The sequence below is a fragment of the Lacerta agilis genome, chromosome 8 (genome assembly GCF_009819535.1).
Source record: "Lacerta agilis isolate rLacAgi1 chromosome 8, rLacAgi1.pri, whole genome shotgun sequence".
NCBI lineage: Eukaryota > Metazoa > Chordata > Lepidosauria > Squamata > Lacertidae > Lacerta > Lacerta agilis.
The window spans coordinates 82,564,662-82,577,220 of record NC_046319.1 but is presented as its reverse complement, the minus strand read 5'-3'; the positions used below and the strand labels follow the sequence as shown (position 1 = coordinate 82,577,220).

Here is a 12,559-nt window from a genome sequence, read left to right as displayed (position 1 = left end):
ATATGTGGTTTTGTATGTTTATGCTTGTTTTGTTGTTGTTGTTGTTCAGTCGTTCAGTCGTGTCCGACTCTTCGTGACCCCACGGACCAGAGCACGCCAGGCATGCCTATCCTTCACTGCCTCCCGCAGTTTGGCCAAACTCATGTTGGTAGCTTCGAGAACACTGTCCAACCATCTCATCCTCTGTCGTCCCCTTCTCCTTGTGCCCTCCATCTTTCCCAACATCGGGGTCTTTTCCAGGGAGTCTTCTCTACTCATAAGGTGGCCAAAGTACTGGAGCCTCAACTTCAGGATCTGTCCTTCTAGTGAGCACTCAGGGCCGATTTCCTTGAGAATGGATAGGTTTGATCTTCTTGCAGTCCATGGGACTCTCAAGAGTCTCCTCCAGCACCAGAATTCAAAAGCATCAATTCTCCGGCGATCAGCCTTCTTGATGGTCCAGCTCTCACTTCCGTACATTACTACTGGGATTGTTTAATTTGAAAATTTAATAAAAATAATAATAAAATAAAAAAGAGAAGCATTCAAAGTTCAGGTATGACTGTTCTGGCAGTGTTAATTCGAGGCTGCACTTTCCGCTTTGTGCTATGGGCTCTCTTTGGCTAGAGATGAATCTTGCTGGCCACCAGGGAGCGATCCATGTCACAGTCAGCACTGTGGTAGTTCCACGTGACGAGAACACAGTTTAGTGCCAGTCTCCTGGTGACAAGCAAGTCCAGCTGGTGCTAGTGGAATGACTTTGGATGTTTCCAGGACTCGGTGTTTGGCCTTGGCAGGGAGGACTGTGTTTGTCATCACAAGCACAGCTCACACTTTTTTTTTTTTTTTGCTTACACTTGGGCAAAAAAAATGAAAGGCACAAATACAGGATGGGTGACACCTGGCTTGAGAGCAGTACATGTGAAAAGGATCTAGGAGTCTTGGTAGACCACAAACTTGACATGAGTCAACAGTGTGATGCAGCAGCTAAAAAAGCCAATGCAATTCTGGGCTGCATCAATAGGAGTATAGCGTCTAGATCAAGGGAAGTAATAGTACCACTGTATTCGGCTCCGGTCAGACCTCACCTGGAATACTGTGTCCAGTTCTGGGCACAACAGTTCAAGAAGGATACTGACAAGCTGGAACGTGTCCAGAGGAGGGCAACCAAAATGGTCAAAGGCCTGGAAACGATGCCTTATGAGGAAGGGCTTAGGGAGCTGGGTATGTTTAGCCTGGAGAAGAGAAACTTAAGGGGTGATATGATAGCCATGTTCAAATATATAAAACGATGTCATCTAGAGGAGGGAGAAAGATTGTTTTCTGCTGCTCCAGAAAAGTGGACACGGGGCAATGGATTCAAACTACAAGAAAGAAGATTCCACCTAAACATGAGGAAGAACTTCCTGACAGTAAGAGCTGTTGGACAGTGGAATTTGCTGCAAAGGAGTGTGGTGGATTCAAGCAGCCTTTCTCTCTTGTCATTCATGCTGCCAATACCAAAGTGGCCCATGCAGTTGTCCCAAGTGTGATGGTCGTACTCTGCATTAGTATAGGAAGAAGTATCCCTGCCTGTCACACAGGAGACTAGATTCCATGAGGGGGGAATATGTACAGGTGAAACTCGAAAAATTAGAGTATCGTGGAAAGGTTCATTTCTTTCAGTAATTCAACTTAAAAGGTGAAACTAATATATGAGGTAGACTCATGACATGCAAAGCGAGATATGTCACGCCTTTGTTTGTTATAATTGTGATGATTATGGTGCACAGCTGATGAGAACCCCAAATTAACAATTTCAACTTTGGGGTTTTCATCAGCTGTACGCCACAATCGTCACAATTATAACAAATAAAGCTTGACGTATCTCGCTTTGCATGTCATGAGTCTATCTCGTATATTAAACTCCAGGAGCTAATGAAAACAATTGCTTACATAAATGGACTTTTCCACAACAGTCTAATTTTTCGAGTTTCACCTGTATATTATATGCATATAACAGTTGAAACTGACTCCATTTAAAAGCAGTGCACCTGAAAAGGACGAATTAAACCCACAATTTAAAAAGTGAGAAGTATGGTTGATGTGTGTCTGGTTTTTGGAGTAAAAGTGACAGGCTAATGGGGATGCTAAGCCCTCCAGAATATGGCTTACCTCCTATAGTTTGTCTCACCAGGCACTTTTCTGTTCAGCTAATCTCCAGTGCCGGAAGTGAACTCTGCAAAGAGAACATTGCTGTGTGTTTGGGGTCAGAGTGAGGCTGTAAGGAGATGTGTTGGGAGAGAGTGGTGTTGCTTCCCCTTATTTATGCACCCATTAACAGGTTCAGTCATGTCCTGGTGGCTTCATATAGGTGCACCAGCTCCAAGGGTTATAGTAAGGTAAAGGTAAAGGGACCCCTGACCATTAGGTCCAGTTGTGTCCGACTCTGGGGTTGCGGCGCTCATCTCGCTTTACTGGCCGAGGGAGCCGGCGTACAGCTTCCGGGTCATGTGGACAGCATGACTAAGCCGCTTCTGGAGAACCAGAGCAGCGCACAGAAACGCCGTTTACCTTCCTGCCGGAGCGGTACCTATTTATCTACTTGCACTTTGACGTGCTTTAGAACTGCTAGGTGGGCAGGAGCTGGGACCGAACAACGGGAGCTCACCCCGTCATTGTGGGGATTCGAACCGCCAACCTTCTGATCGGCAAGCCCTAGGCTCTGTGGTTTAGACCACAGCGCCACCCGCGTCCCAGGGGTTATAGTAACATACTCCAAAAAATAAAGGAAAACTGTCATTAGAATATACCCCTCCTAGAAAAATGCTATAAGGTTTGTTTTCTTCTCTTTGCTCTCCTTCCACTACCAACACCTTCCCTTGAGTGACCAGATACAAAGGAAGACAGCAGAGCTCTTGTAACGTGAATAGCAGTGTAGAAGCAGAAGGTTTTAGAAGATGCAGATTCCCATTTCATTCAATAGCAGACAGGGATACTAGCACAGTGACACTGCCATTTTGACAAACTTGCAGGTACTCAGTGGACTGGGTACAGCAAAGTGGCTAAAGGACAAAGCTACAGATAGAAGCAAACCCAATTCAAATACAGGCAAGTAGCCGTGTTGGTCTGCCGTAGTCAAAAAAATAAAATAAAATAAAATAAAATTCCTTCCAGTAGCACCTTAGAGACCAACTAAGTCTGTTCTTGGTCTGAGCTTTCGTGTGCATGCACACTTCTTCAGATCGTGAGAGGGTGGGGAGGGGTATTACTGGAAAGAGAAGTTGCTGAATTGCAACTAATTACCAAACTTAAACCATGGAGAGACCTGGTCTGAACATTGGATTCTTACAGGTAGGTAGCCGTGTTGGCCTGCCATAGTCAAAACAAAATAATTTAAAAAATCCTTCCAGTAACACCTTAGAGACCAACTGTTTGTTCTTGGTATGAGCTTTTGGGTGCTCATACACTGAAGAATCTGCTACACTGGGTTCGTATCTCATTATACATGACAAAGCTATCTTTAGCCCTTGCCTTTTCCTGTAAGACCAATTGCAGTCGTTAACAGTCATCAACAGGTTTCCCACACCTATCAGCCAATCCCCCATTCCCACCCCCCTTCTGAGTAACACCCCTCCCCACCCTCTCACTATATATAAGGGTCTGGTGACTTCTGTTTCAGTGTATCTGAAGAAGTGTGCATGCACACGAAAGCTCATACCAAGAACAAACTTGGTTGGTCTCTAAGGTGCTACTGGAAGGATTTTTATTATTATTCCCAATTCAAATCTCATCCCTGCTATAAACTCATTTGGTGGTCTTGCCTCTGCATCCTCAGTTACAATATAGGGATAATAATTACAACCTGCCTTACAAGGGCAAGTTGGTGAGGATATTAAACTTTCTGAATATTCTAAAGTGTGCTGTTTTTGTTTTGAACAACAGACTCCGCCGTGCCATATTCACGGTCTGCTTTTGTGCCCCTGAGGCACAAAGAACTAGTTACATGGGTAATAAGAAGAAGAATTGTCTCCATGGATTAGTCCTGAGGGAAATATCTGTAAAAAGGTTAACAGTGAAAGTTGCTTGGAATTGTTTGGAGAGGTTTGTACAAATGTGATGTCAGAAGTTCAAGTTCCAGATTTTCCGGTAGGTGGCACCCTTTGCTAAGATATCAACACTAAACACATGCTCACAGTAAGAATAGTTGCAGCTCATGCATTTAAAAATTACTAGTACGGTAAACAGCTTTGAGGGCTAATTCAAGGCTGAATGAAGATGTAGGACAGGGGTCAGCCAACTTTTTCAGCAGGGGGCCGGTCCACTGTCCCTCAGACCTTGTGGGGGGCCGGATTATATTTTGAAAAAAAAATATGAATGAATTCCTATGCCCCACAAATAACCCAGAGATGCATTTTTAATAAAAGGAAACATTCTACTCATGTAAAAACACGCTGATTCCCGGACCGTCCGTGGGCTGGATGTAGAAGGTGATTGGGCCGCATCCGGCCCCCGGGTCTTAGTTTGGGGACCCCTGATGTAGGACATGTCAAAATGTTCTGGTGACCAGAGGGAGGAGAAGGTGCAAGAAGACTGGTAGAAATTTAAAGAATATTTGAAACAACGTGAAAAGTTAGACATCTGAGATTGAAATCAGTGGACGTTATAGGCGATAGCATTAAAATGTTAGTTTAAAATAGTATATAAGAAGTTAAGATTGTGATTCCTTTTTTATGTTTTCTATTATGGTTATGAATAAGTTGATAGAGATAAGATGTTAGATTAGGATTAAGAATAATTGTAAAATAAGAGTTAAAGCAGTTACAAAGTTACTACAGTAAAATTGAACTGAACGCAGAAGAGAGGACGTGAGGAAGTCCCCCAAGTAAGATTAGAAATAAGATTATAAGAATTAAATTGGTGTGTTTCTGTTGTAGGCGGGTTGTCAGGTAATGTATTTGTTTCTTTTATTTGTTTCTTGTATTTTGTAGTTTGTATGTATTTTTTGTAGTATGTATGCATTCTCTTTGTTTGTTATGTGTTAAAATACCAATAAATTTCTTACAAAATGTTCTGGTGATGCAAGGATGCACATTTGTAAGTGCTTAAGCATTCAAACACACACTTTACTCTAGAAGTAAGTAGTTCAGATTAAAGCCTTATCAGGAACCTGGAAAACCCAGGACACAGAAACATGGGGTCCTTTATACATGAAGGACATGGAGTGCCTGCCCACTGAAGTTTCCAGTCTCCCCAATTTTGCACTTGATATAAACGAGCTCCCTGAGGTCAGAAAAAGCTAGGAAACCACTGAGTTAAAGAAATGGCATTGAGTATAAATTTTCCGTTTTCAAACATTATCCGACAGCAACTACAAGAGAAAGGGGAGAGGCGAGAGGATGACATGACAACAAACCCTCACATTTAGGAAACAAATGCTAATTTTAGCAAGTGACATAGAATTTCCTTGAAATTATATTTTTTTCTATTATGGCAGGTGGGAAGAAAAGGAAGAGGTGTAAAAAGTTTCAGTGCAAAGTTAAATGCGTATTTGCATGTTAAGGTGCAGTGTTTTTTTTTTAAAAAAAAATGAAATTGCATTATTCGGGGGCAGGGATAACCGAAAACTATCAGAGCACATGTGGAAGTTGAATTTATTCATTTCCTCCCCTGCTGCAGTCCTGAGACATATTCCACTTACGAAGCTGGTGTTTGCTTTTGCAAGGGTGGAAAACTCTCCACCAGTGGGCTTTTGTGTTAAAATCCTGCAGTAGACACACATTTGGTCATGTGCTGTTGAACAAGCCACTTTGAATATTCCCTTCTATCTAAAAACCCTCCTTAAAACATCTGTGTGACCATTTGCTTCTTATCTGCTACAAAAATTAAGCCTGAGTTTGCTTCTTGGGAGAAAAGCAATGCCAGCTTCTTGGGAGAAAAGCAATGACAAACCTAGACAACATCTTAAAAAGCAAAGACATCACCTTGCCGACAAAGGTCCGTATAGTTAAAGCTATGGTTTTCCCAGTAGTAGTAAAGAAGGCTGATCGCTGAAGAATGGATGCTTTTCAATTCTGGTGCTGGAGGAGACTCTTGAGAGTCCCATGGACTGCAAAAAGATCAGACTTATTCATCCTTAAAGAAATCAGCCCTGAGTGCTCACTGGAAGGACAGATCCTGAAGTTGAGGCTCCAGGACTTTGGCCACCTCATGAGAAGAGAAGACTCCCTGGAAAAGACCCTGATGTTGGGAAAGATGGAGGGCACAAGGAGAAGGGTACAGAGTTGGGCAGTGTTTTTGAAGCTACTAACATGAGTCTGGCCAAATTGCGAGAGGCAGTGGAGGATAGGGGTGCCTGGCGTGCTCTGGTCCATGGGGTCATGAAGAGTCAGATACAACTGAACGACTGAACAACAACATATGCAGCTGCAATTAGCATTGGTCAGGACACCAATGCACATGCATGGTACTATATCAGTAAAATAAACCAGAAAATAAATAGAAGCCAGGCTGCACACATTCCTCCCCAGAAACCTTACCTTTCAACCAGCTTGTGTTGGATCAGTTTCATTTAAGTGCAACATAAACCATTTCTTTTTCATAATCCTGGTTTCCTAAACAAAGTTGTCATTGGCACTTCTAAATGCAAGAGCATCTTTGCTAGCTAAAACCTGAACTCATTGCAAGGGTGTCTTGGTCAGGGGGGCACGGCAATGTCAAATCTGCAAGTGAATAAACATTTGCCCCCTGTTCCACACTGGATTCCTAGAGGGTTAGGGCTTGGATACCAGCAGGCCAGGATCCAGATGCCCACTTGCTGCCTGCTGTGCAAGTCCTATTCAGTTTAATTCAGCGTAGCTTAGAAAGGAGAAGTCCCCTAGTGAATTATGTCCCATCTTCATCTCCCAAAGTGTTGCCCCAAATCTGCTACATGGGGTGATTGGCTTACGGCCAGACTGTCTGTACAAAACATATTTGCTCTCCCATTTGGGCTACTGAATTTCACCTTTGAAAGTTGTCATTCATCTCTGGGTTTGCCCTTATGACTTCTGGTATGTTTGTATACACATTGTTACACTATTTTTCGCTCCATAAGACACACTTTTTTCCTCCTAAAAAGTAAGGGGAAATATCTGTGTGTCTTATGGAGCGAATGCGTGGTCCCTGGAGCTGAATTGCCCAGGGACCAAAAGAGGATCATGTTTTTTATTTTACAAAGAGAAAAGGGGGTGTTGAAAGGACCCCGCTCAGCAGCTGATCAGCAAGAGATCGGGAGAGAGATAAGAGTCCTGGCTCCCTTTCAGCCCTGCCCACCATTGTTGAATGTGCTGCGGAGGGAGGTTGTTTGTTTCCCCAGCGACATGTGACTGGCTGATTAGATTATCTGTCTGGAAACTGTAGAAAAGGCTTCCTTTCCTTTAGAAGCTGCAGAAATGTGAGTTGAACCCCATAAAAATGGGGCTTTTCCTATTTGCTTTCCCCCCTTTGCAAAAGGAGCTTTGCTTTTCCCCCTTTGCAAAAAAAAGCTGCAAAACTTTTAGCTGATCCTCAAAAAAACAGGGCTTTTAGAGGAGGAAAACCAGAAAAATATTTCCCCCCCTTGTTTCCTCCTCTAAAGATGAGGTGTGCCCTATGGTCCGGTGCGCTTTATGGAGCGAAAAGGTAATCCACTCTGTAGCCATTTCATGCTACCATCATCACTGTTGACAGGCAAGTTTTCAAATAAAGATAGGGCTCTTCTGATTTGCTAAATGACTAATCCTTGAGGATTTCCCTATAGCACCCTCTCCTTGCAAAGTTGGCATTTATGAATAACTTTCTTGAGGAGAACCTGCAAAGACTGTTCTTATTAGATATACAAGAAAATTAATAGCCCCCCTACCTAGCTACAAGCCCTACAAGTTCAAAGTAGAGAACTCATGGCAGTTACACTAATTTACCTTTGCAGTGTAGACATACTGCTACACAGAATTGCAACAGGGACAAATGTCAGGTTCTGCACTTCGGCAGGAAGAACTAGATGCACAAATATAGGATGGGGGGACCCCTGGCTTACTAGCAGTACTTGTGGAAAGGATCTAGGGGTCTTGGTGGACCACACGCTTAAGAGGAGACAACAGTGTGATGCATGAACAGAAGTATAGCATCCCGATCAAGGGAAGTAATAGTACCGCTCCATTCTGCCTTGGTCAGACCACACCTGGAGTACTGTGTCCACTTCTGAGTACCACAATTTAAGAAGGATGTTGACAAGCTGGGAAGTGTGCAGAGAAGGGTGACAAAGACAATCAAGGGTCTGGAAACCAAGCCTGATGAGGAACAGTTGAAGGTGCTGGGTCTGATTAGCCTGGGAAAGAGGAGACTAGGAGGAGATATGATAACCATCTTCAAGTATCTAAAGAGCTATCTTTAGAGAACGCTTGTTTTCTCCTGCTCTGTAGAGTAGGACTCGAACCAATGGCTTCAAGTTGCAAGAAAGGAGATTCCAACTAAAAATTCGGTAAAACTTCCTCATAGTAAGAACTGTTCAGCAGTGGAACAGACTCCCACAAGAGGTGGTAGACTCTCCTTCCTTGGAGGTTTTTAAATAGAGGTTGGGTGGACACCTGTCATGGATGCTTTAGCTGAGATTCCAGCGTTGCAGCGGGTTAGACTAGATGACCCTTGGGTCCCTTCCAACTCTAAGATTCAATGATTCTATGCAAAAGTGGCCTTAGGAGTATACCAGGTTTTTCACAACTGGATTGGTATTTGAGTTCAGCAAAGGGTACCATTCACACTAACCAAGGGAAACACTGGGCTTTGCCGCAACCATTAGGGAGGAGGGCACATCTGTCTCCAGCGGAGTTGCACACTTCTCAGATGCACACTTTAGTACAGAAATGCCTTCCCCTAACCCTCAAAGCAAAGACATCACCTTGCCGACAAAGGTCTGTATAGTTAAAGCTATGGTTTTCCCAGTAGTAATGTATGGAAGTGAGAGCTGGACCATCAAGAAGGCTGATCGCCGAAGAATTGATGCCTTTGAATTCTGGTGCTGGAGGAGACTCTTGAGAGTCCCATGGACTGCAAAAAGATCAAACTTATTCATCCTTAAAGAAATCAGCCCTGAGTGCTCACTAGAAGGACAGATCCTGAAGTTGAGGCTCCAGTACTTTGGCCACCTCATGAGAAGACTCCCTGGAAAAGACCCTGATGTTGGGAAAGATGGAGGGCACAAGGAGAAGGGGACGACAGAGGATGAGATGGTTGGACACTGTTCTCGAAGCTACTAACATGAGTTTGGCCAAACTGCGAGAGGCAGTGAAGGATAGGCGTGCCTGGCGTGCTCTGGTCCATGGGGTCACGAAGAGTCGGACACGAATGAACAACAGCAACCCTCAAAGGACGTCTGTAATGTAATATGCGATAGAACTCGCATCTGTTCCTAAGGGTGAATCAACATTATACTTGGCAGTGACAACATACAACCTGGGACTTCCATGGAGACAGCCACACCTTCCTGATGGTAGCTTCTGCATCTGTGATAATATCTAGTAGTTCTAAACCACAATTCCTGTGTGTAAGAATACATCAGACATGGTCTCAATGTGCTTTACAACCTCCTTGTATGGTAAAAGGTAAAGGGACCCCTGACCATTAGGTCCAGTCGTGTCCAACTCTGGCGTTACTGGCCGAAGGAGCCGGCGTACAGCTTCCGGGTCATGTGGCCAGCATGACAAAGCCGCTTATGGCGAACCAGAGCAGTGCACAGAAACACCGTTTACCTTCCCGCCGGAGCAGTACCTATTTATCTACTTGCACTTTTGACGTGCTTTTGAACTGCTAGGTGGGCAGGAGCAGGGACCGAGCAACGGGAGCTCACCCCGTCATTGCGGGGATCTGAACCGCCGACCTTCTGATGGGCAAGCCCTAGGCTCTGTGGTTTAATCCACAGCGCCACCCGCATCCCTTCCTTGTATGGTAGGCCGTGTCTAATATGCAGAGACTGAGAAAACAGCAGCTTCCCTAAGTGAGTTCATAGTTGGTGCAAGACTAATACAGAGCTCCTATAACTTTTACTATTGGTAACCTATCTCTCTTCAGTGTAGCCCACCCTACTTTCCAGGATTACTAAATGCGAATTTGGAAACATCCCAGAACGCAGAAATCACATTATCCAGACAGATGCACCTGTAATCTTACGAGAGATGTCTACGCACCTGCTGTTACGAGGTGGGTGTGCAAAATGTACAAGCTTACAGAAATTGCGAGGGTGGGTTTAGGAGAAAGGAAGGTGGAGTTTGAGGGTTAAGGTGCTATATACTGACGTTGCAGCTGCCTCCGTTCTTGCAAGGGTTGCTGTCGCATTCGTTGGTCTCCATCTCGCATTTCGTCCCCGCGAAACCAGCCCGGCAGCTGCAGGTGTAGCTCCCTGGGCCTGTGTTGCTGCAGGTGGCGCCATTCTTGCACGGGCTGTGGTTGGTGCAGTAGTTGAGGTCTTGGTTGCAGAAGAGACCGCCCCAGCCTTCTTGGCAGGTGCACTGCCACGGCTGCACGCAAGTGCCGTGGAGGCAGCCTGGGTAGCGGACGCACTCGTCGCACAGGTGCCCTTGCCAACCAATGCGACACTTGCACTCTCCAGGCTTCTCGCAGTACCCATGGCTGTTGCTGCAGCCAGGCAGGCAAATTGCTGGAAGGAGTGAAAACAGAAAAGAAGGGAGGGTTAGCCATATTGATTTGTACGCTGTCAGTAGATTTTTGTCTTGTTGGGCTGTGTGTGTGTGATGAAGGGGAGCCATACCGGGGTGAAGGCGTCTTCTTCTGTTTGCCCCCGTGTCAGTTTCAGGTTACTGGTTAGTTTTTCCACTAGGGCTGTTTCCCATACTACTGTATTTTTCGCTCCATAAGACGCACTTTTTTCCTCCTGGAAAGTAAGTGGAAATATCTGTGCGTCTTATGGAGCGAATGGTGGTCCCTGGAGCTGAATTGCCCTGGGGCCAAAAGAGGATCATGCTTTTTATTTTACAAAGAGAAAAGGGGGTGTTGAAAGGACCCCGCTCAGCAGCTGAGCAGCAAGAGATCGGGAGAGAGATAAGAGTCCCGGCTCCCTTTCAGCCCCGCCCTCCATTGTTGAATGTGCTGCAGAGGGAGGTTGTTTGTTTCCCCAGCGACATGGGAATGGCTGATTAGATTATCTGTCTGGAAACTGTAGAAAAGGCTCCCTTTCCTTTAGAAGCTGCAGAAATGTGAGTTGAACCCCATAAAAATGGGGCTTTTCCTCTTTGCTTTTCCCCCTTTGCAAAAGGAGCTTTGCTTTTCCTCCTTTGCTAAAAAAAGTTGCAAAACTTTTAGCTGATCCTCAAAAAAACAGGGCTTTTCCCTTTGCAAAAAAGCTGCAAAACCTTTAGCTGATCCTCAAAAAAACAGGGCTTTTCCCTTTGCAAAAAAGCTGCAAAACCTCTAGCTGATCCTCAAAAAACAGGGCTTTTAGAAGAGGAAAACCAGAAAAATGTTTTTTTTCCTTGTTTCCTCCTCTAAAAACTAGGTGCGCCCTGTGGTCCAGTGCGTCCTATGGGGCGAAAAATACGGTGCTTGGGACCATTGGTCCATGTTTACTCCTGACAGGTCTCTCCAGTGTCTGGTTATGATGTTTCTGGCTGCTGAGAGTAGGTGGGTTATGAGTTCTTTGTGTTGTAAGTGGGCATTGTTGTTTTGGAAGATGTTTAGTAAGGCCAATTCTGGGGTGGTTTCTAGCACTTGCTTGGTTATCTTGCATATTTCTCGTGTGGTTGTTGTCCAGAATTGTTTCCTTTCCCCGCTTCTCTCCCTAATGTCTCAACAACCAAAACTGATTTGTAAAAATGTTACATGGAAAAAAAATACGAGAGAGACATTGCACGCGCTTTTGTAAATGAAGAAAATCTTTAATAAAAAAAAGGAGGAGGAGGAGGAGGGAGGGGAAGCAGAGAGAGGAGGAGGGGAGGGAAGAGAGCCAGTGCTGTCGCTGTATAGATTTCACCCGTCACGCCAACATCTGGCACCTGCTGCTGCACCAAACAAAAGGCCCACATGCCACCCAAAAGGCGAGCCACCACAGGACAGGGCATGGCTGGCTTGGAACACGTGCCCCCTTTTAATCTCTGGCTGCTCTCCATTGTTCCTCAGTAACAAAAGCAGAGCGTCTGGGGAAAGAGGGGAGGGGAGTGTCCTCCCCCCCCCCACTTTTAAAAGCTGGCCTCCCCGCCACATCCAGCTAAGGCACACTATAACAAAGGAATGGGGAATGTGTGGTTCACATGACCCTGGTTAATTATCCAACCCTCAACCCCCGACTTTCCCCTTGAGAAGTTAACCAGCCCCTCCATATGCCAAGGCTCCAAGGGGAAGCTTTGTCAGGCAATTAATCCGTTGTGATTTAAGGGACTGTAAAAGGAAGGATTCCCCAGGCCCACAGCCATTTCCATGGAAATTGGCAAAACCTACAAGGGCTGCGAAAGCTAGGCCAAGTCTAGCCCATTATCCTGCTTTAACTTTTGGGGATTAGAAGGGGTTCACACATGCACATTTTGTCATCCCCCCCACCTCCCTCCATGTCTAATCTTTTTAACATCTAAATAAT

At 45.0% G+C, this 12,559-nt stretch overlaps 1 protein-coding gene across 1 annotated transcript in view; it reads right to left on the bottom strand.

Annotated features, from left to right (window-relative positions):
- The window catches only part of DLL3 (delta like canonical Notch ligand 3), a 62,330-nt gene that overhangs the window by 18,802 nt on the left and 30,969 nt on the right, over window positions 1-12,559 (bottom strand). Inside the window, exon 5 of the mRNA XM_033158819.1 lies at window positions 10,269-10,630. Coding sequence (XP_033014710.1) covers window positions 10,269-10,630 — 362 coding nt within the window. The remainder of the gene's footprint in view (window positions 1-10,268; window positions 10,631-12,559) is intronic.